General features: G+C 36.3%; 1 protein-coding gene across 6 annotated transcripts; it reads right to left on the minus strand.

Annotated features, from left to right (window-relative positions):
* Window positions 1-1,097: 1,097 nt before the first annotated feature.
* On the minus strand, window positions 1,098-26,633 carry LOC100341014 (amine sulfotransferase). 6 transcript variants are annotated; one of them, XM_089333750.1, is made up of 9 exons: window positions 26,582-26,633; window positions 26,083-26,113; window positions 24,680-24,828; window positions 19,135-19,343; window positions 14,809-14,935; window positions 13,882-13,976; window positions 3,852-4,038; window positions 2,960-3,085; window positions 1,098-1,642 (listed from the first exon to the last, which is right to left on the minus strand). In XM_089333750.1, the coding sequence occupies exons 3-9, from the start codon at window positions 24,816-24,818 to the stop codon at window positions 1,533-1,535; spliced, it is 993 nt and encodes a 330-aa protein (XP_089189876.1). In that variant the 5' UTR covers window positions 24,819-24,828; window positions 26,083-26,113; window positions 26,582-26,633; the 3' UTR covers window positions 1,098-1,532. The 6 variants fall into 6 exon arrangements, 5 of the variants coding, with proteins under 5 accessions (XP_089189876.1, XP_051711351.3, XP_089189877.1 ...); XM_051855391.3 differs by lacking the exon at window positions 26,083-26,113; XM_089333751.1 differs by lacking the exon at window positions 2,960-3,085.
* Between the last annotated feature and the right edge of the window lie 585 nt (window positions 26,634-27,218).

Here is a 27,218-nt window from a genome sequence, read left to right on the forward strand (position 1 = left end):
ATTAATTTGTGTCTTTCTTTTTTCTTCTAAGCCCTTATACTTGTTTACCATTTTTATACATTCTTTCAAAGAACCAGCTTTTTGTTTCACTGATTTTGACTATTAATATCCAAGTTCCAGTTCAATTTTGTGCTCTAAGTTCTATTATTTCTTCACTTCTTTTTGCTTTGTAGTTAATCACTTATTTGTTTTTATTTTCCTAAGGTGGAAACTCAAGGACTTTCAATATTTTTTCTGTTTTATTTTTACTTTTCTTTACTGTGCTATTTAGTGTTTCAACATATTAACTATCATAATTTACATATTTACATTAATATGCATGAAAATAAATTTGGCTTATTCCATTTGAAGACCATTATAAATTATACTGGTAGAGAGATATTCCTCCCTGTGTTTCAGTCCCCAAGTGGCTGTAACAGCTGGAAATGGCTCAGATTAAAGCCAGGAACTGGGAATTTCAGCCTATTTTGCTATATGGGTGACAAGGGCCCATTAGTTTTGATTATCATGCACTGCTTTCCCAGGCACAATAGCAAGGACTTAGACTGGAAGCAGAGTAACTGGGACTTATGCTGTTATTCAATATGGATGCTGGCATCATAAGTGCTGACCATTCACTATACCTTAATGCAAGCCTCAATTTATTAAACTTTGTAAGTTTCTTCCACCACTTTCATGCTGCACTTTTTCTTTCATTTGAGAATTATATACAATTTCACCTGTATTTTCTTAGTTAATTAAAATGACTAGATATTTAAAGATTAAATGTATGCAAAATTAGTTTAGTTGGTGATTTTGATGGGTAAAACTATTTTTAATAAAGTTATTTAATTATTTTAAAGATTCATTTTGTTTTTTATTTATATAAAGGGAACTAATTTTCTGTATTCATATATATAGTTTTAAGAGCATAATGAATCTTTCCACCCTCTTATACCATAGCTAATTATTCCTTCTTTGATGTCTGGTATTTAGTGCAAACTGTGAAATTGAGTTATTAAAAAGGTATAAGTTTATATATTATTTATTTCTTACACAAGTCATATTTCTACTTTAGATTTATTCTGAAACCAGAGATTAAAGTTGAGTTACAAGAATAAAGGAATTTTTATGTTTTATTGATTCTTACTTTAATATAGATAAAAAAGAAAAATATGCATCACAGAACACTTTCTGCAGACATTTACAATTATTGAATTATGATTTGCACTTACTGCATTATTATGCAGAATGACAATGTTATGCTTTTTATTTTACCCATTATTATGCAGAGCAATAATGCTATCTCTGAAATCAATTTAATTTTTTAATTTTGAAAATTTTCATGACTGATTTATTCTGAGTTTAAATTCTCAGTTTCAGTAATTAAATATGAGTCAATTTTTTTTCAATTATTTTCCCGTGGAACTCATGACAATTACTACTACTAAGAACTTTTTATTCATTATATTTATTAATACATTGGTATAATTAATAATTGAATGAAAGTGACAAGTTAGATTAATTTTCAATGTGATTACAGTTCTATTCATTCAATCCCAGATAAATTCCAAGGGAATATCTTTCATCTTTGTCTGGAATATTTTGTCAAATCTTTCATTCTGCTCCACAGTCAAATGATGTTTCCAATCTCCAATTTTACCTAATGGGATAAGCACAGAAAAGTGGTAACATTGTCAGTGTGAAAGTTACCCCAACCTATTATAATCTTTTCTTTAAACTACACTAAATCGAATGAGCTAAAACCACATAATGAGATGACCTAAGAAAGGCTCATAGGAATGCAGCAGCAGTAACTAGGAAGAATCTTTAAAAAGCTCTTGGAAAATACATTTCATGGAAGAATTATTCAGGGAACTCCAAAAATACTTGCCACAAAGTAAAAATATTATTGAATTAAACTTTATGTGAATTTTAGCAGTTCATTTATATGAGAGTGAGGAGAGAAAAAGAGAGAGAGGGAGAGAAAGAGAGGGAAAGACAGGCACAGAGTTGGAGAGAGAATAGGCATCCAGCTACTCTTTCACTCCCAAATGCTCTCTATGTCAAGGAAGTCTAACACTAGAGAAAGGAACAGAATCCAGGTCTGCCATGTGGTTGACAGAGCTCAATTACTTGAGCCACCATTGCTGCCAGGTCTGCATTAACAAGTGGGAATCAGGAGCTGGTGCCTAAAATTGAACCCAGGTTCTCCACTGTGGAACATTTTCATCTTGGCCACTCGAGTAAATGCCTGCTCCTATGTGAGCATTTTAGCAATTTATTTTCTATGTGAAAGGCATCATACTAAGTGAACTACTTATATCATATAATAAAGTTCACAGTGCAGCTTTACATATGGGCATTTCTTCCATTTTAAATGGAAAAGTTAAGACTACTAAAGTTTTCAACTAATGAAGATAAGGTGACATTATAATGAAGCTTAAAAAAGGAAATCATAACAATTTGACACCTTACATTCTTATATTCTTGTGTTAACATTAGCATTCACATTAGGAACAGATATCAAGCTATTATGGATATGAGAATTGGATTACATCTGATCTAGTTGAGGAATGACAGGAAGAAGTTGATAATAAATGGGACTAAAAAAGACATAGATGGGAGCTGGCATTATGGCACAGCGGGTTAAGCTGCTGCCTGGGATGCCAGCATCCCATATGAGCATGGGTTCAAGTCCCAGCTGCTCCAGTTCCCTACTAATGTCTCTCCTCTAACTCTACATTTCAAATAAATAAAAAAAAAGAAGGCATAGAAATGTTTTGGCCGGCACCGCGGCTCACTAGACTAATCCTCCGCCTTGCGGTGCCAGCACACCAGGTTCTAGTCCCGGTCGGTGCGCCGGATTCTGTCCTGGTGGCCCCTCTTCCAGGCCAGCTCTCTGCTGTGGCCAGGGAGTGCAGTGGAGGATGGCCCGAGTACTTGGGCCCTGCACCCCATGGGAGACCAGGATAAGTACCTGGCTCCTGCCATTGGATCAGCGCGGTGCGCCGGCTGCAGAGCGCCAGCCGCGGCGGCCATTGGAGCATGAACAAACAGCAAAGGAAGACCTTTCTCTCTCTCTCTCTCTCACTGTCCATTCTGCCTGTCAAAAAATTAAAAAAAAAAAGAAATGTTTTAAGTATGAATATCAAGGAAAGTTTCAATAATAAATTACATATTTTCTTATAAAGTAAGATCCATCATAATAATAGCAAGTTCATATTAAATTAGAGAATAAAATATTACTGATAATTTCCAATTACATTTTAGATTTCTATACATTAAATTCTTAAATATTAAAATTTGGAACTTATGGGATATTGCTGAGTAAGAAAGTCTATTCATCTTAACAATAACTACTGGTTCATAATAGAAGCAGAATTAAATTAATATACTCTTGGAATAATTGAATTCAAAGAAAATTGCTCTTTTAATCTCATTCTAAATTTTATGGAGAAGAAATCTTCCACCTAAAGACGCACTAATCAAAATTTTTCTCCCACATAAAAAATGTTTGCATCCTAGAATGTTTCATGATAAATAAAGAAAAACAGAGAAAGAAAATATCCTAGTAAAAAAAAATCTGCCTCCTTCAGACAGTATTTGGCAAGTAATTTTCAAGAGAAGGAACATGTGGCCTAGAATGAAGGAATATAATATTTATTAAGCAAAGGTCAATGGTCATGGTGTGTAGTAAAACACTTTTAATTTTCCAAAGAAACTGTCCTGAGCTGTTTTTGGTTAGGAGCCTTGCTACCTGTTCAGTCCTCAGTGGCAGTATAACTTGGAGAGACATATGGAAAACCCTGATGAGTTCTCCCAGGGGCCAAATTACAGCATTTTTGCATCGATACACAACTTAACATCACCTTTGCGCATGAAATGTCCATCCTGGTGTCTCATCTCAATCCGACTTTTCATAATATTAGTATAGTTTGCTTGTGGAAGAGACTTCATCTTCTCAAATGTAGCCTGATTCACAACAGCATCCACATCTTCTTCACTCAGTTCTTTCTGAAGAAATGAGCAGATTTTAAGCACTGAGCTTCTGAGATCCTGAAAGATAATGGGTGTGAAGAATTATTTAGGTTATGAAGAAAGCATGAGTTACAGCCTAACATACACTGTGCTCTAATGTATTTTTCCATTGAATTCTAAATTGATTTAAAATATGAAAACTCTAATCAATACATCACATGTATAGAATGAAGGAAAAAATATGAATATCTCCATTGATGCAGGAAAAACATTTCAGAGTATCTAATTATATATTATGAAAAAAGGACTCAGTAAGTTATAAACAGAAGTAATCTTCATCAACATAAAAATCCCTACAGCTAACATTATATTCAATGGAGAGACCATGGAATATTTTTGGCTAAATTCTGGAACAAGAACAATTTTATCACTTCTACTTAACATAATACTAGAAATACTAGTCCTAGCAATTGGAAATAGAAAGGCACTGGAATTGAAAAAGGAAGTAAATGTATCTCTGTTAATAGACAACAATGTTATGTGTTAAAAGAAGTTAATGATATCCCCTGAAAGAAACAGAAACATTGCAGGATTTTAAATCAACATAAAAATCAGATTAATTTCTATAAGCTAATAGTGATCAAGCAAAAAGGAAATTAATACAACATATTGAACTGAAAATAGAACACTGTAAAAATTAAAAGAAAGAATAAGAAAGGAAGGAGGAGGGAGGGTAGGAATATGGGCAAGAAGGAGGATAGGGTAAGAAGTATCAACATGTTCCTAAATGTGTATATATGAAATACATGAAATTTGTTCACCTTAAAAAATAAATATTTTTTTATTTTATTTTTTTTTTATTTTTTTTATTTTATTATTTTTTTTTTTTTGGACAGGCAGAGTGGACAGTGAGAGAGAGAGACAGAGAGAAAGGTCTTCCTTTTGCCGTTGGTTCACCCTCCAGTGGCCGCCGCGGCCGGCGCGCTGCGGCCGGCGCACCGCGCTGATCCGATGGCAGGAGCCAGGAGCCAGGTGCTTTTTCCTGGTCTCCCATGGGGTGCAGGGCCCAAGCACCTGGGCCATCCTCCACTGCACTCCCTGGCCACAGCAGAGAGCTGGCCTGGAAGAGGGGCAACCGGGACAGAATCCGGCGCCCCAACCGGGACTAGAACCCGGTGTGCCGGCGCCGCTAGGTGGAGGATTAGCCTAGTGAGCCGCGGCGCCGGCCTGCAAAATAAATATTTTTTTAAAATTAAGTCAAAAGAATAAAAATTCTTAGGTACAAATTTAACAAAAAATGTGAAGGACTTATCTGTTGAAAACTACACACACTGCCACAGAAAGTGAAATACATGAAAATACATGAAACAATACTCTAAGTTCATGATTTAGAAAACAATAATTTTTTAAAAACTTTATTTAAGGTATACAAATTTAATGCATTTCATACAGATTTAGGAACATAATGATTCTTTCTACCTTACCTTCCTCCCACCCACAATCCCACCTTTCTTCCTCCTCTGTCTCCTGTTTGAACTTTTTATTTTGAAAACAATAATTTGAATATTCCAAAACTTTTCCAGTGATCCACAGATTCAATGTAATTCCTATCAATATCCCAATGCTGTATTCTATAAAGATAAAAAAATCCCTTATAAAATTCATGTTGGGTTTCAAGAGATCAGAATAGGAAACAGGCTTGAAAAGGAAATATAACTTTTAGATTTGAAAACTTGCTACAATATTACCATAATCAAAGCAGTGTACCAATGACATATGGAGCCATCTAAGAGAAGAATGGACCAATGGAATGGAACAGAAATCACAGAAGTCAACTTTCACATATATTGTCAAATGATTTTTCACACAAATACCAAAAACTCAGTGGGAATTGAACAATATTTTCTAAAGATTGTACTGGGAAAATTGGATGTCTACATGCAAAAAAATAATAGAATTATCATATGTAAAAATTTATTCAAAAATATGTGGAATAAATGTGAGAGCTAAATCTATGTACTTCTAGAGGAAGACATAGGGGAAATATTTTAAAATATTGAATTTGACAATGATTTTTTGGATGTGACACAAAAGACACATACGATGACAGAATAAAATAGATCAAATAAGCTACATTAAAATTTAATAGTTCTGTACATCGCCAGACACAACAGAGTGAAAAAGTCACATATGGAATAAAAAAAATGCTTGCAAATCATATATCTGTGCAAGAGGTTGATCTCAAAGGCATAAACATCGTAAGTTAAGAACATAAGCAATCTAATTAGAAAACTGAAAAGAACTTTATATTTCTTCAAAGAAGATATTTCTTTCTTTTTTTTAAGGTTTTATTTATTTATTTGAGAGGTAGAGTTACAGACATTGAGAGATAGAGATAGAGAGAAAGGTCTTCCTTCCGTTGGTTCACTCCCCAGACGGCCGCAACAGCCAGAGCTGCGCCAATCCAAAGCCAGGAGCCAGGTGCTTCTTCCTTGTCTCCCATGTGGCTGCAGGGGCCCAAGGACTTGAGCCATCCTACACTGCTTTCCCAGGCCATAGCAGAGAGCTGGATGGGAAGAGGGACAGCCAGGACTCAAACCAGCACCCATATGGGATGCTGACACCATAGTTGGAGGATCAACCTACTGTTCCATGGAGCTGGCCCTTCAAAGAAGATATTTCCACTAAGCACAAGAAAATATGCTTAACAGCACTAATATTAGGGAAATTCGAGTGGATCACAAAGAGATACAACATATATTTAGTAAGGCTATTATTAGAAAATAAAACCAGAAAAAAACAGAAGTTGTGGCAACCATATGAATGTTGGAATCCTTGTAAACTATTGGTAGAAACGTAGAAGGATGCTATCATAATTTAAAATGATATGGTGGTACCTTGAAAAACTCAAGACAGAGTTACCTTATAATTCATCAAATTCTTCTGGGTACATACCCAACATATTTCAGAGCAATTGTCTCAAAAAGGGGACTTCCAAAAGGACATGGAAATTATGTTCAGTGAAAAAAATATGCATGGTTTTCAAAAACTTGTTCATAAAAATAAACTACTACTAATTCCATTTTCCACAGACTTTTTGTTGTGCCCTTATGTTTGTACATCCATGTTCATAATATAACTATTCACACTCACTAATACATGGAAGCAACTCAAGTGAATAAAGATTAAAATTTAAAACCAATGGCGTATACATACAATATAATATTATTCAGGCTTTAAATGGAGGAAATTCTGATACATGTTATAACGGTGACAGACATTGCAGACTTTATACTAATGACAAAATCAGTCAATGATGAAAAATGATATATTATTACATACATATGAAGTACTACTGTTATTCAGACATAGAGAAAGAAAGTAAAATTGTGGCTCTAAGTGTTGAGGGAAAGGGACAATGAGGAGTGATATTTTAATGGGCATAGTGTTTCATGGGTATAAAGTGAGAAATGTTTTGGTGATGGACAGTAGTCATTGTTGTACAACATTATGAATATAAATAATGCCACAAAACTATAGATTAAAATGATTAATCTGGTACATTTTATATTATCCATTTTTTTATGATCAAAAAATGTAATGAGGGGAAAAACCTGAAACAGAAATGCAATGTATCTCATAGGAAAGAGAGATGAATGTTATCTCAGAGAAGATAGAACAATTTTCATGGGAGTATATATTGTATTTCAAAATGAAAGATGAGAAATGTCTGCAACATTATGGAATCCTTTCTGAGTGTAGACAAGTCCAATATTACAAAAATTTTTAAAGTCTTTTAATACTTAATGAGAATTGAAGTGCAATGTGGTTGGTACTGGATAGACATACAGGAAATGCAATTGGTTGGGAAGCCTGGGGCCGAGGATAAAAGGCTCTTCTGTTTATTGGGTGTTTTTGTTTTAATCCATGTAGCTGGGATGGGGAGAGATTGAGTGTGATGGAGTCAAAATAACAGGAGTTTAGTTCTTAAATTATTTATACAAATAATAGTTATGAAATGGTGGAATGAGAAGGCCATGCCAAGGTGGCTGCTGGTAAGCGACCATCAGTTACTCAGGAATGGCTTTGAAACCCACCTGGCAACGGAGCCTGCCTGGCAACATGCTGTGATTGGTTGGGGCATAGACCACCCCTTGACTGGATTGGCTGGTTTTTGCTATATAAGATGTTGTACCAACTGAAATAAATGAGTCTGCAGGATGTTTGCCTCAAGCCCGCTTTCACCCGACTCCTGGGGTCTGTGTGGTGACTCCGTGTCTCTTGCCACCACCATGCTCCTCCTCTCAGAAACGAATCCACTGCAACATTGTTGAGAAATCAACTGCAACAATGAAATACTACTTTCCTGTGACAATTTTTATGACTAAAATGAGAAATTGAAAGAGAGAACATGAAGGGGTAAGACAATGATACCAGAAATCATAAAAAAAAAATAGAAGTGGAACTATAGATATTACAGTTACTAGAATTATCAGAATCATTTTTAAAATGTTTAAATTATTTATTTGAAATACAGAGTTACAGAGAGAGAGAAAGAGAGAGGAAGAAGAAGAAGGAGGAGTAAGAGGAAGAGGAGGAAGAGGGAGAGAACAAGAGACAGAGATAGAAAGAGAAAGAGAGAGAGAGATATCTGTCATCTGCTGGTTCACTCCCCAAATGGCCACAACAGCAGAGTTGGGACAAACTGAAGCTAGGAGCTTCATCCTGATCTCTGACATGGGTGCAGGAGCCCAAGCATTTGGGTCATCTTCCATTGCCTTCCCAGGTGCATCAGCAGGGACTTGAATCAGAAGTGGAACAGCTGAGACAAACTAGCATCTATATGGCATGTGGTCATTGCAAGCGGCTGTCTAGCGAGATACATTACAATACCGGCTCACAGAATGATTTTTAAAATAACTACTGTCATTATACTCAAGGAGCAAAAGAAATGAAAATCAACATGAGTAAATTTTACAGCCAATTGAACACAAATGAATACAATCTAGACTGATCTTGGAACAAGGGAAAGAAAACATATTGATAATGACACATTATAGAGAGATAAAAAAGAGGTGGTTACCTGCAAACAGAATTTCTGCTTGGAAGACAATTCTTAAAACTCTTTTCTGTATCTCCTTAAATTTCTTCTCTTATGGTAATTCTTCCCTAATTCTATGTGCTACTATTACCGTTGTTAAATCTGAGTCATATTCTGGGAAATAGTAAACAGGGTTTTTGGTGGAATACACTGAACACTTATTAAAAACTTCTCTCTCTACAGTCTACTCCACCAAAACATACAATATTATGAATTATTCCAATATTATGAATTATGAATTATTCCTCTGTGAAATATTCAGCCATATGAGAGGAAATATCATGGGATAAGAAGAATGAAACTCTCCATTAGATGAAATTCTTTCTTATCTTTTGTTACATTTTAAAATGTCTTGCCTATAGAAGAGACATAAGATAAACATGCAGATTGTTGAACTGTGTAATGAGCATTCATGATTTCCACATATTCATGATTTCCACATATTTCCACATACTTCAATAAACTGACTGATATAGGTATTCCATAATTCTAACACAAACTTCTGTTCTTATCCTAAATTTGTCACTACCCTCAAAAGTTAACCCCATATTCTTTACATTAAAAATTCCCTTTTTATTATTTAGCCATATATATGAAAATTTGAATATTACACTTGTTAATGACTTAATTGCAATTACTGATTCCTGGTCACTTGAAACAGAGAAGTAGAAAATAACTCTGTACAGTCTCTGTGGTCCTTAGGCTATCACCTCCAATCAGGAGAAACCTGGAAAGTTTTCTGACAAAATTGCCTTGCTTTTCAGTGCCATGATGACTTTATCTTTGGAGAAGGAAATAAAGACAATATTAGCAAAATTACCAAGATATTTACAATGGAAGTAGCAGATAAGGTAAGATGTAAAGTTTTATGGCTACCTAATTGCTTGAGAAAATTGAGGGCATCTTTTAGAAAGAGATTTAAAAACTGAAAAACTTGAATTGAACAAGATCTCTCCCAAGATTCTCATATTATTAAACAGTATTTTTTTATTTTTTATTATTATTTTTGGACAGGCAGAGTGGATAGAGAGAGACATTGTTCACCCTCCAATGGCCGCTGCAGCTGGCGCGCTGCGGCCAGTGCACCGCACTGATCTGAAGCCAGGAGCCAGGTGCTTCCTCCTGGTCTCCCATGCCGGTGCAGGGCCCAAGCACTTGGCCATCATCCACTGCACTCCCTGGCCACAGCAGAGAGCTAGACTGGAAGACAGACATTGGGACAGAACCAGGCACCTTGACGGGGACTAGAACCTGGTGTACTGGCGCCGCAGGCAGAGGATTAGCCTACTGAGCCATGGCACCAGCCTATACAGTATTTTTTTTTGCAAGGATGGCAAAACACATTGATTGAATATACTTCAACAACAGGCTACATTGTGGAAGTTGAGAGGAAGGTAGTATCAGATGACAGTGTATTAAAGGTAGAACAGGGAGCCAGCACCGTGGCTCACTTGGCTAATCCTCCACCTGCGGTGCCAGCACCCCCGGGTTATAGTCCTGGTTGGGGCTCCGGGTACTAGTCCCAGTTGCTCCTCTTCCAATCCAGCTCTCTGCTGTGGCCCGGGAGGGCAGAGGAGGATGGCCCAAGTGCTTGGGTCCTTGCACCCGCATGGGAGACCAGGAGGAAGTACCCGGCTCCTGGCTTTGGATTGGCACAGCACCAGCTGTAGCATTATGGGAGTGAACCAACAGAAGGAAGACCTTTCTCTCTGTCTGTCTCTCACTGTCTATAGCACTCTCTCTGTCTCTCTCTCTCACTGTCTAACTCTACCTGGACCAAAAATAAGAAAGGTAGAACAGGGAGATATTCAAGAGGATTTACCTAGTTTTTACCATGTTTGCTTTGAAATTTCAGTATAACACACTTTGTATGAATGCTGTTGTTTGAGAATATGCTTCTGTATGAACTCAAAGAGTAAAATAGCAAGGAGATCAGATTTGGATTTTAAAATTATGGCTGTTGTTGAAGCATGGAGAATGAATGGAATAAAGCTGCTACTGGAGGCAGGCAGACAAATCAGGATGGATGTTATACAGACTACGCTAGAGATACTGGCAACTGTTCCACAGCAAAGGCAACATAGGTTGAGAAATGTTTGTGTCCTCCACGATTAATACAAAGACAAATGACACTGATTAATTAGTTATGTGAAGATGTGAGAGTGCAGCACATAAATACATAGTCTTGTTTCTGATTTTGGACACTTATAGTGCAATTCATAGGCAAGGCAGCTTATGTGGGAGAGGAGATAAATTCTACTTCGGACATGATTTACACGAAGTACAGTCATTTGAGATAAATAAGTATGCAGAATATAGTTATAACATGTATGTACCTGGGCTGGTGATATTTATTTGAGATTCTTTAACTTATTCCCCAGTCCACTGTAACCTGGTATATTTACTTCCAACACACTTTATATAACTGAATTCAATTGATGTTCTAAACTCTCATTTTCCTTGTTTTATTGACCATGTTAAAGGCTTTTTTTTAAAAAAAAAAAAGATTGTAAAGATCTTTGATGAGCCACCTGCTTGGCTTCTGTGTCACCATCTACTCCATATATTCTATCTACTTTTTTTTTAATATATGACATTTATAATGATGATAAGTCTATCTACTTTTGATTGCTCTTGTTCTGTTTCTATGGAGGGCTCATTCTTCTTCCCCAAACTTACATCTTAACTTCACTTCTAATTGATTTTAGCTTCCCTATTCTCCTCTGTACCTCCTATTCTCCCTCCTTGCCTCCTTTTGTTTCATGCTGCTGCTTTCCTTTCTGCCTTCATCTCTTATAATTCTTCCCTCTGTCTCGCCTTTCTCTATTTTATCTATACTCATTATTTCTCTTATGTTCTTACAGTGATGATGTCCAAATTACTATCATTAGTATCTTCACCCAAATCTCTGAGTTTTTGATTTGTATTTCTCTTTATTTCTCAGTCTAATTTTAATACTTTTCAGTTACTATAAACTTTATGTGTCATACCAACATCATAAGCCATCTGTTTAACCTGATTGTGACTCAGTATTCCCTAAACACTTACTGATTGTCTTCTTTATCCAAGTAGGCATATGGATTGGGAACACAGAAAACATCTTAGATACATCTCTTTTATTTTCATGGCCTAAATCTACCTTGAAATGAAGCATTCTTGGCCGGCGCCATGGCTCAATAGGCTAATCCTCCACCTAGCGGCCGCCTGCACACCGGATTCTAGTCCCGGTCAGTGCCAGATACTTTCCCGGTTGTCCCTCTTCCAGGCCAGCTCTCTGTTGTGGCCCAGGAAGGCAGTGGAGGATGGCCCAAGTGCTTGGGCCCTGCACCCACATGGGAGACCAGGAGAAGCACCTGGCTCCTGCCTTCGGATCAGCATGGTGCGCCGGCCGCAGCGTGCCAGCCGTGGCGGCCATTGGAGGGTGAAGCAACGGCAAAAAAGGAAAAAAAAAGGAAGACCTTTCTCTATGTCTCTCTCTCTCACTATCCACTCTGCCTGTAAAAAAAAAAAAGAAAAGAAAAAAAAAGAAAAAAAAGAAGAAGAAGAAGAAGAAGAAATGAAGCATTCTTTCCTTTCCCAATGATACCAATTTATCTAAGACATGATAGTCAATGAATTATTACACTTGTCTCTAAGTCACCCACCCCACTTTAAAATCACCGTTTTCATATCATAATGCACTAATAGGAACGATATTTTGAAAATACTCATTCTGTACCATTGGCAACCTTGTGACAAGTCTGAAATGGCTCTTATTTCTTTTAGAATTAAAGATAGCACTGTCATTATCCTAGCCTACAGATCTTGCATAGTCTGACTCTTACAAGCCCCTCTGTCTTGATCTTTCATAGCTTCTACCTTGCTCATTACTTTCTTCCTTCAGTTGTTAATGGTGTCAAACACTTTACTGTTTCTAGGAATGAGTACATGTCTTCCATCTCTCTTATTTTTATTAATTTGTATTTATTCGCTTGATACTCCTATGCTATTTTTAAGAAAATGATGACAATATCCTTTGACTACATCAAATCTACATCAGATGTTAGATACCCTTCTTACATGAAAATGTTGATTTTTTTGTCGGATCTTTTCTCTTATCCACACATACCACAGTTTAAAAGTATTTATCCTTAGTTGGTGAGTACCTGCATTTTCTGATAGATTATGAGCTTCATATAAAATAAAAAACTCAAATAAAATAAAAAACTCATATAAACGCATATAATTCATATAAAATAAAAAACTCAATCCTTTTATTCTTCTCTATTCAGTGGCCACCAGGTTGACTATTTATGAGTAAATAAAAAATTTTTATGCAATGAGTTAATCAATACATCATCTTTGATAACCAGTCACCTTCAGCTGAGTTCAGTTTGCCTTACTCAGTGTTTTGAGAGCATTTTGAGTTGTCTGCCAGTATTTAGTCTTTCTGTGAACACAAGCTGTGGTTCAAGATGTCCCTAAAACACAAGGGAACTTGCATCACAAGGCACATTCATGTGTGGCAATAATTAACCGTATGTTGGTGGTAGTTTCTTGCCCAGTGCTCCTTTAACCTTTACTAACTTATACAGCTCAAGAACTTGCCTTTCTTTCTGTAGATGATTACATATGAAGTGATCAGAAAGATGACTGCACAGTGAGAACAGAGCTCCATAAAGAACCAGAAATCAAGGGAGGGGGAGGAAATTAGATACCTAGAAATAAGGATAGGCAAGAAAGTTAGATGTGATGATGTCTCCAAGAATGTAGCTTTCTGGAACTGAAAGAAAACAAATATTTGAATGAAATGATTTCAGAAAATAACCTTCTCACCTTACCTTCTTCATATCTTCATACATCATGAACAGAATATTGAAATCATGTTTGTGTTCATACCAGCCTCTGATGTGATCAAACCAGAGGCTTCCCACCACTATGAGAAAGATTGATATACAAGGTCATTAGGTTGCACTCATTTTCAGAACACTGTATTATTTCTTTATAGTTTTGGAATTTCAGAAATCAAAACTAAGCTCCTGGTACTGGTCATCTAAGTCCATAAAATGGTTAGTGCTCTGGGGAACATTTACGTGATTTTTATAGTAACTTCCCTCAGCAATGCTACTCCATATATCTGGCAAAGGATCTCTAGAAATTAGTCCAAACATCTGAGTTTGAATATAACTTTCTGATAAACCCTTATTTTCCTACCTTATCTCCCTGAAAACATACGTCTCTATTTTTCTTCTTATTTTCTGAGATCTAGGATTACAATATTTGCCATGAACATGAAGATAAACCTGAATACAATCATCTAAATTCATGAGAGTCTAATCCCACAATCCACAAATTTCTTGTGTCACTGTATCCTCCTAAGGAGTGGAATGAAATCATCCACAGAACTATATAAGGTTTAACACAGAACTGTGACAGAGCATTCAAACTCATTAGCTATTCTGGAATATTTGTCTCCAGCAATCGATCTAATTAGTGTGAGTTGCAAGAGTATCTGTGCCTCTTTAAAGGTATGGACACAAATCTTCTAAAGAATATATGTTTGCAAACTTGACAGCCCCCAAATTGTCCTGGCAAGGATAAAAAATCCCTTGGGTTGTTGTTAAATTACTGTCCAATTTTAACCATTTCTGTGGGCTCCATACTCAAGGCAAATTTCCTCTCTCTAAAATATGTTTCTTAAAGTATAGAATTTTGCTAAATGACAAGTATCAGCTCCTAAATATACTGCGTGGTAAATGATCCATTACCTTTTCCTTCTAGAAACTTTTCCATACAATGTTCTATGGTGTCTGTAGGTTCATCTATGTTTATCCAATTTGTAAAATAAAAATATGATACCAACACATCCTTAGGATTTCTGTAGATATAAATAACCTGCAGAGAGAATTATGAAAAAATTTTGAGTTCTTAATTATTCTTATAGACTTTTCCTAACCATACCATCATTATTTATTACATGAATGCATAGTAATTAATTTCATTCTGTCTATAAGTGAAGTAAAGCTATGCTGTCATCAATTTTGTTTGCCATTACAAAGAGTGTTGAAACAAATGAAGTTATTTCTATGATGTTGCACATGTGCTTAAAATTTTAAGATAAATTTCTATGTATGAAGCTGATGGTAGACTTCATAAATATTACATTTTAGATTGCATAAAAGCTCTAGTGACTACCTTTCATAGGAATCATGTTGTAGTTGATGTATAGAGAATTTAGCATTCAAGATTAGTGGCAAAATGAGCTATTTATGATGGAACAGATAATCATGTAGATGGAAAAGCAAGTTTGTTTTTTAATTCACATCATGCAAAACATTAATTACTAAATGATTTAACTATGTACTAAACCATGGCATCCACACTAATAAAAAGTTTATGGGCTTGGAACACAAAAGAATTTATTAAAGGGGAAAACACTCATTTAAAGTAAAAATTGAACATTTTCACTACATTAGGAGTGATTCTTAACAAAACAAACCATAGAGTGTGGTGGAATGAGAAGGCCATGCCAAGATGGCATGTTACTCAGGAGTTACTCAGGAGTGGCTACAGAAAACCCTCGGGAAACCACCTGGCAACAGAGCCTTCCTGGCTATGATTGGGTAGCTTTGGATACTGCCTGGCAACAGGCTGTGACTGGTTAGGGCATAAACTGCCCCTTACCGGATTGGCTGCCTTGGCTATTTAAGCCGCTGTACCAACTGATACAAACAAGTCTGTGGGCTGATAGCCTCTGGCCTGCTTTCACCCGACTTCCCCAGGTCTGTGTGGTGACTCTGTGCCTCTTGCCCCCACCATCCTCCTCCTCCCAGAACGAATCCACCGCAACAATAGAGTTTCAAAATTTGAGCGAAAAAAACAACATAAGCAGCATATCACTATCCAGAATACATATATAATGTATATGTATACATAATATATATTTATGAGAACATTAACAAGTAATAAAATGTTGGGCAAAAACACTGTCACTTCACAGAATAAAAAACAATTACAGCTGAAGAACACAGTAGGAAGTAGTACATAAAATTGATGAAGATAAGGGGGCTGGCACCGTGGCACAGTAGGTCAATCTTCAACCTGCAACACCAGTCCCGGCTACTCCTCTTCCAATTCAGCTCTCTGCTGTGGCCTGGGAAAGAAGTAGAAGATGGCCCAAGTCCTTTGGCCCCTGCACCCACATGGGAGACCAGGAAGAGGCTCTTGACTCCTGGCTTTGGATCGGTGCAGCTCTGGCCATTGCGGCCATTTGGTTATTATAGGAAAGGCAGACTGCACTAGATGCTGACAAAGTTGTGGAGATGGGGTTACTTACATACTGTTTGTGGGAATGTGAATTAGTGATGACATTATGGAAAATAGTACGAGGATTTCTTATAAAACTAGAAGTAGACTTGCCATATGAGCTAGCAATCTCATTTCTGGGTATATACCAAAATGATACATGAACATGATGTACCAAAGAGAAACCTGCACTACCATGATTATACCACCAGCACTGTTCACAATAGCCAAAATATGGACTCAACTAAAGTGTTCAATATCAGATGTATGGATAACAAAAATATGGTTATATTTGTATAACCATATATATATACATAAAAACACATATGCATGATGGAATATTAGCTATAAAAATAAAGTTCTATCATTTGCAGTAAATTGGATGCAACTGGTGTACATCATAAGAAAGACAAGTATCACGTTTGCCTTTATAAGTGGAGCTAAAATCAACAAAAAAAATCAAGAAATCTAAAAACAGAAAAAGAAGAAATACCTGTGTATGTCACTATTGTTGCAAACATAATATTGTCAACATTGTTTTATATCTTTGCCAAACCAATGGTTATGTTATACTACAATGGGTTTTTTTTAAGAATTATTTTATTTATTTGAAAGGCAGAGTTACAGAGAGAGGCAGAGCCAGAGTGAAAGAGGTCTTCCATTCCTCTGGTTCACTCCCCAAATGACTGCAATGACCAGAGCTGAGTTGGTCCGAAGTCAGGAGCCAGGAGTTTCTTCCAGGTCTCCCACATGAATGTGCAGGGTTGCAAGGAGTTGGACCATCTTCTACTGCTTTCCCAGTTCAGAGCAGAGAGCTGGATTGGAAGACGAGCAGCCAGGACTCAAACTGGCGCCCATATGGGATGCCAGCACTGCAGGCTGGGGCTTTAACCCACTACACCACAGTGCCAACCCCACTACAATGTGTTTTAATGATCTGTGATTATTTTAAATTTCACTGTTATGGGAGAAATGGTCATCTTTACATTTAATTATTGTTTGTAGCCCTTAGTTATATTAACACTGATACAGGATCTTTTTGTTTTTCACTTGTTGAAATCTTTATGTGGTGGAGCATTAGGCCCTTGACTATAAAACTAATTAAAAATTTGTTGTCACAAAGAAGAAAAAGAAAGAGAAACAAAGAGAAAGAAAGGGAGAATGAAGGGGGAGTGCGGGGAGAAGGGAATATCATTATATTCTTGGAATTGTATTTATGAACTATATATAATCGTTGCATTAATAGCACATTAATATGAAAAATAAATTTTAAAAAATGAAAAAAGAGCTGGAAGCATTTAAAGATGAACAGACTGATTGCATTAAATTAAATGCTCTTGGGGTGAGTATTGTGGCACAGAGGGTTAAGCTGCTGATTGGGATGTCTGACAGCTGTATCAGAATGTCAAGCTACTCAGCTTCTGACCCAGCTTCCTGGGAAGTTAGTGAATGATGACTCAAATAACTGGGCCTCTGCCACACATACAGAGTTCTGGGATCCTGCCTTTGGCCTCTCCCAGCACTGGTTGTGGGGATTTGTGGATTGAGTGGATACAAGAACTAACACACACACACACACTCTCTCTCTCTCTCTCTCTCTCTCTCTCCCCCCATCTCTTTCTTTCCTTTCCTCTCTTACTCTCAGAAACTCTGCCTTTCAAGTAAACTAGATTAAATGAATGAATATTTTTAAAAATCTTAATATTTAGGGTAAGGCTAAGATTTTCCCCATATAAATCCTTCTACAAGACTACATCAAAACACTCTAAAAATAGGCAAGAAATGGAAAGGATATCTAAAAGTTTACAAAAATATAGAAAGATAGTCAATTTTATTAATGTCAAAGGGTTGCCAATTACTTAAGACCAAGATTATTTTTATCCAGAAAATTAGGAAATATAAACATATCCCATCATTGTTGTGCATGTGAGGAAAGACACATTCTTCTACACCATATGATGAAGTGTTGGTTAAGATAGTACAGAAAACAAGTAAGCAATCTTTGCCAATAGTTACAATACTTCACAAATTTAATTGGAACAATTTATTGTAGTGAAATATTTAACCAGAGGAAAGAAGTAAAAGCATCCCAAGGAATATTTATAACATGCATACATCACAGAAACCAACTTGTCCATGAAAAACACATTGCCTATTGCACACTTACACAATAAAGTCCTTTTAAACCATAAGTGAATGAAATGCTGTGTGCTGATTTACAAGAAGTTTTTCTATGCACTGTATAATTAAATTGTAAACACCTAAGAAGATGGCTGTTTACATGCACATATCTATAATTCCACATATATTATTAGTGTGCAAAATAATATCCTAAAGATGCAATAACCACAACATTTGGAAGAATATCGAGGAATAGGCTGGGGATAGTATTTAGAGAAGGTGTACTGTGTGCACAAAGTCCATAAGGTATTTTATTTATTTATTTTTGACAGGCAGAGTTAGACAGAGAGAGAGAGACAGAGACAGAGAGAAAGGTCTTCCTTCCGTTGGTTCACCCCCTTAAATGGCCGCTATGGCCGGCGCGCCGCGCAGATCCAAAGCCAGGAGCCAGGTGCTTCTCCTGGTCTCCCATGCGGGTGCAGGGCCCAAGCATTTGGGCCATCCTCTACTGCCCTCCCAGGCCACAGCAGAGAGCTGGACTGGAAGAAGAGCAACTGGGACAGAACCCGGCGCCCCAACTGGGACTAGAACCCTGGGTGCCAGCATGCAGGTGGAGGATTAGCCTATTGAGACGCGGCGCCAGCCCATAAGATATTTTTATGACTTACTTTAGCTTTTTTGTTCTTCAGATTCTTGGGTGCCAAATAATATGGAATATGGGAACAGAAGAGGCGTGGAGATGGTCTGTTTCTCATGTCCATTACTCGTTTAGAGTATTCAAAGAAAGGGACTCTATATATTGTTTCCAAGTTTTCTGTTCCATTACGATGTTCCTCAAAATAAATCAAGCTTAGTAGTTGCTGAGCCCAGATTGTACCTGTCAAAATAGATAATCATGTTTTCATCTCTGCATAGTTTTTAATAATGCAAAAGCATTATCATGTATCAGAAGTTGATTTTCAGCTTTCTTTTAAACATTCCAAATACACTCATGATCACCTATTATTTTATGGTTTTTTTTCTGTATTTTACATTAAAATTAGTAAAGATAAAATCAAGGATTCTTCTTTGCTTTCTCATCTCAAGACTTGGGTTGCTCTGATTTCATCACTGAGGTGATTCAGATGATTTCAGCAGCTCCCTCTCTGTTTCTCACATAAGTAGGGTCACTTATTACTATCTCTTGTGTATACTTTTATTTCTCCATCCACAGACTCCTTTATTTATAATTTATCTTTTGTAAGAATTGACAAATCAAGGCTTTATGGCTTGGATTTTTTTCAAAATGAAATTAGGAAGTTTTTAGTTTTAAGGTCTCCAAATCTCTAAATTATGAAACCTTTTTTGGACAAATTGCAAGACTTAGCAATTGGGCAAAATGAGAAAGAAGAACAATTTCAGTGTTTTGGTTGAGTTTCGATTTCTTTTTTTTTATTTTTTTAAACTTTTATTTAATGCATATAATTTTCCAAAGTACGACTTATGGATTACAATGGCTTCCCCCCCATACCATCCCTCCCACCCACAACCCTCCCCTTTCCCACTCCCTCTCCCCTTCCATTCACATCAAGATTCATTTTCGATTATCTTAATATACAGAAGATCAGCTTAGTATACATTAAGTATGGATTTCAACAGTTTGCTCCCACACAGAAACATAAAGTGAAAAATAATAGATGATTTTTTTTAAATGATGATGAAATCGATTTCTTTTTTAAAATTTATTTTATTTATTTGAAAGGCAGAGAGAGAGAGAGACAGAGAGTAAAAGAGAGAGAATCTTCCATGTACTGGATCACTCCTGATATTTTTTCAGTAGCCAGGCTCAGGTGGGTTGAAGCCTGGAGACAGGAGCTGCTTCTGCATGGATTCAGGGCCCCTAGCACTTGGGCCATTTTCTGCTGTTTTTGCAGGAAAATTAGCAGGGAGCTTGATTGGAAGTGGAGCAACTGAGAGTTGAACCAGTGCCCATATGGGATGCTGGCACTGCTGGTGGTGGCTTAATGCAATATGCCACAATTCTGGCCCCAAGTCATGATTTCTTAAAGAGAAAATCCAGTCACTGGTTTTGGAAGAGTTTGAAAATTCTCCATTTTCATTTAGATGAACACTATGTGTTCAAATACAGTGACACTAAGGTTTGTCCTTATTTGTATAATGATTGTTTTGATCCTAGTACTATCATCATTCCAAGAAAAATTCAATGGTGTTTCTAATGAAGGGGAGTCTGATATTTTGTAAGAACTGGTATGCCAAGGATCTCTGGCTCCAGTGCTAGTAACACAAAGTTTCTGCTATGTACTATAACTCATTCTGAGCTTTCATCATGTCCCCAGTCTTGGCTCCAAACCTTCAAGAGTAACTGGCAATTTATTGTTGACTTCTGAGAACAGTGGTGCCTATTCCAGTTGAGTGATCACAGGAAGATGACCACTTTATATTATCCTGTCATTGGCAAGTCGTTGCTTGGAAAGATGAACTTTGGCCTGGACATCAGTGTCTGTGCACATATATTGTCAAGAAACATGATTGATTCCTTATCTCCATAAAAACAAGGACAACAAACATTGCTGTAATTATTAGGGTCTTGGTGTGTTCACATACCAGGCAGACTATAATTCATGCTGGATTAACTCTTGTCTCTGGAAATCACCAAGGGGCGCTTATTTATTTATTTTTTTGACAGGCAGAGTGGACAGTGAGAGAGAGAGACAGCGAGAAAGGTCTTCCTTTTGCCATTGGTTCACCCTCCAATGGCCACCACGGCTGGTGCGCTGCGACCGGCGCACCACACTGATCTGAAGGCAGGAGCCAGGTGCTTCTCCTGGTCTCCCATGTGGGTGCAGGGCCCAAGCACGTGGGCCATCCTCCACTGCCTTCCTGGGCCACAGCAGAGAGCTGGTCTGGAAGAGGGACAACCGGGAAAGAATCTGGCACCCCAACCGGGACTAGAACCCGGTGTGCCGGCGCCGCTAGGTGGAGGATTATCCTATTGAGCCGCGGCGCCGGCCCAAGGGGTGCTTATAATTCATTAAGAATACTGAAGAAGGGAATCAGTGTTGGATAGCATTTCTTCAAAGGAAACCCTTGCAAACATGAAGCTCATGTTGTCTTTGTGTCGTGTGTCATGAGTAATAAAATTCCTGGTTTCTGATTCAGGTGTCTTCTACCTGCCAATAGTTTTGGAACTCTTGTAGGCTAACCTGTTAGCTGCATGAAGTACAAAATCTTAGACTCCTCCAGATTTTGACACCCAAAACCTTGGTTCTAGATCTACAAAAAGACAGGGTGACTTCCTCATAATACTCTTCAATTGTTAAAATATTTTTATACTTTCCAAAAATGTATGAACATAGCAAGACTTGAAAATGAACAAAGCAATATATATGAGAATTATATTTATTTTTCTTATGAAAAACTATGTGTGTTGGATGTGTTCTGGACCAGCAATGTTATAAGCAAGCAAAAACATGTGTATGAAATTTAACAGCTTCAGCTTTACATCCAAGTGTGTTTTAACTGCTGTGAATACTCTGATTGATTAGCCTAGTGCATTAATTTGATTCCTGGCTCTGGCTCCTTATCCCAGTTTCCTGCTAATCCTTGGAAGCAGCAGCATTGGCTGGAATAATTTGGTTCCTGATATCCAATTGGGAGACCTAGACTATTTTTTTGTCTCTTGGATCTGATCAAAGACTAGGTGGTTGGTATTGGTGTTGTTAGAGTGAACCAGTATAAGAGTTTTCTCTTTTCTTCCTCCCTCACTTTCTCCCTCCCAAACTCATTTTCTTCCTTTTTATTTTTCATTTCTTTCCTAATTTCCTTCATCTCCCCTTTCTTCCTTCCCATGTTTCATCCCTTTGTTTCTCTTCTTCTTTCTTTCCTTCTCTCTCTCTCTCTCTGTATCTAAAATATGTAAAAAATTACTTTTTTAAGAAAAGTGGTATTTCTGGGACTCCTGTGTCCAAGAGGACTTTATTTCGCCACTTTATTGTACTAAATGTCTTCAGATAGAGAGATGGAGATAGAGATGGTAGATGATAGATAGACAGACAGAAAAATAGATAGATATAATCATTCCAGGAAACCCAAAGATCATGGCCTTTTAAAAAACTTAAGTGGAATCCAGCTGTCATAAGTAACTTAAGTAAACAAAACCTGTAGGAAAATTAACCTTTAGGGAAGGTAAATCCTCTAATTAGAAAGCATTGACAATTTTGAGATGGAAGATTTTATGTTGTCTCAGACCTATCGAGGTAAACAATAAGCTTTTTGGATCAGGAACAAAAAAAATCTGAGAAACTTTTTAAAAAAATATCTCTTGTTTGGAAATCTAATAAATGCCTATAGTGGTTTATGTTCACAGAATTTACTATGGACCTGTCATATTTCAAAACCATGAAGCAACCTAAAGTGATACCATCAGCAAGAAGGTCTCTTTGCATTTAATCCTGGAGCCACATGATCCAGGTCAGTGATTAAGCTCCACGTTGTCTCCTTTCACAGGAGGGCTCTCCTGCGGGTTCTGCCTGTCCATGGCATCTTTGTCCTAACTAATCAAGAAGTCTGACACATACAAAACTCTGCAGAAGCATCAGCTGTCCTTACTAAACACAACTGCTACTGAATTCTCTAATTTATTCAATGCATCCACTACAATACACATTCTTCTCCTTGAATTTTTGCTATTCATCTAAAATATCATTGTATGGTTTACTTTTAATTATAAGCAACATGTTATCTTATAAAGAAACTTCATGAAGTTGTAAAATATGCCCCCAATACAGGGAAAGGATAAAAAGAATGAAAGCCTGGTTTGCTGGTTTCATTGGTTTATGTTGTGTATATGTATTAAAGTGTGACACTGGACTCCATGAAAATGGACAAGTATTATAGGTCAATAAAAAAATTAAATAATTATTACATAATAATTTATTTGTGTTTTGAACCAGGAATAGGTATTAGTTTTAAAAAATATTAAAAACAAGACACAAAGTGTAACAAGATTTTTCTTGAAAAAAAGTTAACATTTTTAAAAAATAGAAATACCTTATCTGATGCTTAAACTTAATCCACTCTCAGATATAACTTCTCTTAACATGTTATAGGATAGTCTACTTTACTGTAGACATTATATGGAAATCATTTGTATTTGTCAAAGGAAAAATAAGCTGATAAATATAGATAGATAGATTGATAGATATAGATACAGATATGTGTGTGTGTGTTCTATAATTTTCCTATTTTTGGCCAAACATATAACAAAGTCACCAGTTTTTGTCAATACATCAGATAATCTCATATTCATCAAAGAACTGCAGCTCAATTAGTGAAACAAACTTTTTTTTACTGAAATATACAAATAATTGAAAAATGTACTTTCAGATGCACCAATCTGCCTAGTGTCACAACATAGTACTCCATCCATCTTTCTGTTTATTAATCTCAATAATTGGTTGAGGTTTATATATTTTACATATAAGGTCGACCCATGTTTGCTATAGAATCATCCAGTTTCAAATATACTTGGTAAAGCACTGAAGTAAGAAATAAATTCATGGATGACAACCCCAAATTGTGAGGCACTCTATCCAGCAGTTGTAGCAAGTTCCTATGGATCTTCAGGTAAAGAATAATCTCAGGAAGAACGTAGGGAACTAAAATAATTGCCTGGAAAAAATCCTCAGGCAACAGAAGGGAATTGACAGCAACAAGATGTGCTTCATATGTTCATAATAACTGTTGTTCTCCTACTGAGAACAGTTACTATTTTGTGTTCATCCCTCATCTGTTTATAGGTTCCTTAAAGTGAAATTTCCTATTTTAATTAAAATATTTGATTATTTGTTTTCCTTTCTCACATCATTGCTGCTGAGTCTTTATATATTTAACATATACAGTTTTATTAACAATGCATAAAATTACATGTATAACATATAACTTTATTAAATTATATGTAATTTTATTTCAGACAACATGAACAGGTTAGCTATTATGCTGTACCTCTCTGCTCTAATTTTATTTCCCTATATTTTCCATCGGAAATGGAAATGGCTTTATACCATTGAGACTTCAGAGTATTTTGTTTCTGATCATAAGTAGTGATTTAAATGCAGGTTGTACTGCTGTTGATATCTGAAAAAGGCACATTAGTACATGTTCTACCACATCTAAATGAAGACTAGTATCAGATGAACCACTCCTTACACTTACCTGATTTGGGATACGTGATTATGAAAACATCATCATCTCTAATTTCAAAGTTTTCTACATTTTTTAATAGGTCCATATCAACATTAGATGAGAAATTATAGCCCTTAAAGTTGATTATAGATAATCTTGAAATCTCCATAATTTCTCACCTTAAAGTAAAAACAGATAAAAATCTCTTCAAATTTTGAGTGTTTTATAACTATGACTAATGCTTAGGGAGAATTCAATACATGCCAAGCACTATTTACATGTCTTATGTGTACCAACTCATTTGCCAAACAATATTTTTATTATATATATATATATTTATAATGTTAGTCAAACTTCAGAGTAATTCAATGTTGTTTTACTGTTTTCATCACTATTTTAGGGATGAGCAAAGTAAGATACTATGAGTTTAAACAGCTTTCTCTAAAACCCTACAAGAGATGATTATCATGATTCCAATGTGACAGATAAGGACATTGAGGCACAGAGAAGTCAAGCACATTACTCATGTTGCCCAGCTAGTTTGACCGGAGCTGTGAAGATTTGTCAGAGTCAAAGATCCCATTCTAGAGATTCTTAGTATTTTATGTATTTATTACTTATTTTTCTTATTGCTAGAGAAATAAAATTTATTATTAATGTGTTTTTATTTCTGTTTTATTACTCCTAAAGTTTAATAACTGCTGTCTATGAAAAAGGCTTCTGATACAGGTTTCGGCCACCAAGCACCCTGTGAAGTAGCAGGTGATAGCTAATGTAGCTGAGTCCCAAATGGGATATCAGGAATGAATTTCCAACTACAAATTCTCAGTATATGAGCATTTGAATAGTGAATGCATTATGATCTCTCTCGCTCTCCTCCTCCTCTGCTTCCTCCTCCTCTTCTCCTCCTCCTTCTTCTTCTTCATCTTCTTTTTGCCTCCTCCTTCCTCTTCTCCTTCTCCTTTTCTACTCCTTCCTTTTCCTCCTGCTTCTCTTCCTCTTCTTCTCCTTCTCCACTCCTCCTCCTCCTTCTTATCCTCTTCACTCCCCTCCTGTCTTCTTAACTCTCCTTTTTCCCCTACCCAACTCTGCTTCTCAAATTATCAAAGAAGAAATATTTAAGAATCATCCTACATTAGTTATTAATTCTATACATGTTTAGAAATAAGCTTAGGATTTAATAAACTTTTATAGGGACCATGTGTCTTTGTCAAGTTACCTTAAAAAAACACAAATAGATGTGGAACTTTAGTATTTCTGAAGGGTAAGAGTCTATTTACTATTATGCCAGTTGCAAAATTGTTTTTTTGAAATGTAAAGCAATACTAAACAAAATTCTAACAAGTTTCCTTATGAGAGTTTGAGGATGTATTTTAGATATTAAAATGCTATCATCTTGACAAAATAAACAGTAAGTATCAGAATCAACTTACATACAGATAATTCTTCTAAGTGTGATGAAACCTATTTTAAAGATGAAGAAAATGGACTATTTAAGCAAATGAAGTTGAAGCCTTTTACAATCTATCACCCCAACCCTCTGGATGCTGTCAGTAGAAGAGAGACTGTCATTCAGATCACACAAACTTTCCAAATGAATGTCATTATTTTTTGTTGTTTATTAAGATTAGTTACTCAACTGATCTGTCACTTACAGTCTCAGGAGAGAAAGTCAAAGCAACTGTGGTGTCACAGATATAATGGAGTAGGGGCAGAGTATGAGGAAAAACCATGTAGGTTCTCAACACTGTCAAGATATTGTTTGAAACTGATTATTTAAATATAAGGAATATATGATATTCCCTCTTTCAATGTGATCACCAAGACAGAGGGAAAAATAGAAAATTAAGGAGCAAACAATATATATATACATGTTACATAGAAGGAAAATGATATTTGCAGGATGCTTTAAGTCTATACTTTCCTACTCACCGTTGTAGATCAACTGAGCAAGTAAAATCACCTCTGGTAGGATTTTAGGGATGATTGGGACTGATGCACTGCTCAGAAATAAATATTCCCCATAGAGTTTGTTTCAGCCAATGACTGAAGTTGTAGAGAATGAGCAAGCAGCTCAGCTTGGAAAAGTTAAGTAAGATTTTGTTGACATTAGGCAAACCACATCATGTTGTTGCAGAAATGAGGAAAGACTCAGACCTTTAGAGATACTAGAGAATTGTGTTTAAACACAAATCATAAGCGCACAACTTTGACAAATATCAAATAAACACTATGTCTTGCATTCTCTAAGAACAACTTCCTCGTATATCTTTTGTGGTAAAAAAAAATTCGTGAAGACATAATTCAGGAGGTGGCTGTCCAAATCAGGTCTTTATTCCAGTCCACTTCTTTTTCTACTCTTAGTCTCATCTTATTTGTGCCCTGTATTGAAAAACTGGCTGTACCAATGTAAGGTTTCAGATCCTTGTATACGCCTATATCAGAAAAATTTGTTTTCCAATGTTATTCTTTTTAAGTAATGCTCTGTCAATTCTATAATTTTTAAAAGGCTGCTAGTATTAATGATTCAGCCTGCCTTTTAATTAAAAAATAATTTATACTTATCTGA

Source organism: Oryctolagus cuniculus, chromosome 5, assembly GCF_051225735.1.
Source record: "Oryctolagus cuniculus isolate XC-2025 breed Fujian yellow rabbit chromosome 5, ASM5122573v1, whole genome shotgun sequence".
Taxonomy (NCBI): Eukaryota; Metazoa; Chordata; class Mammalia; order Lagomorpha; family Leporidae; genus Oryctolagus; species Oryctolagus cuniculus.

What these genes read in the sequence shown, in the direction of transcription:
- LOC100341014 (XM_051855391.3), bottom strand. Translation starts at nt 24,818, where the DNA reads ATGGAGATTTCAAGATTATCTATAATCAACTTTAAGGGCTATAATTTC. An exon ending in AAAGTTTCTAGAAGGAAAAG is followed by an intron (nt 13,977 to 14,808) that starts GTAATGGATCAT and finishes TCTTTCTCATAG; the next exon opens with TGGTGGGAAGCCTCTGGTTT. An exon ending in TGTATGAAGATATGAAGAAG is followed by an intron (nt 4,039 to 13,881) that starts GTAAGGTGAGAA and finishes ATTATCTTTCAG; the next exon opens with GATCTCAGAAGCTCAGTGCT.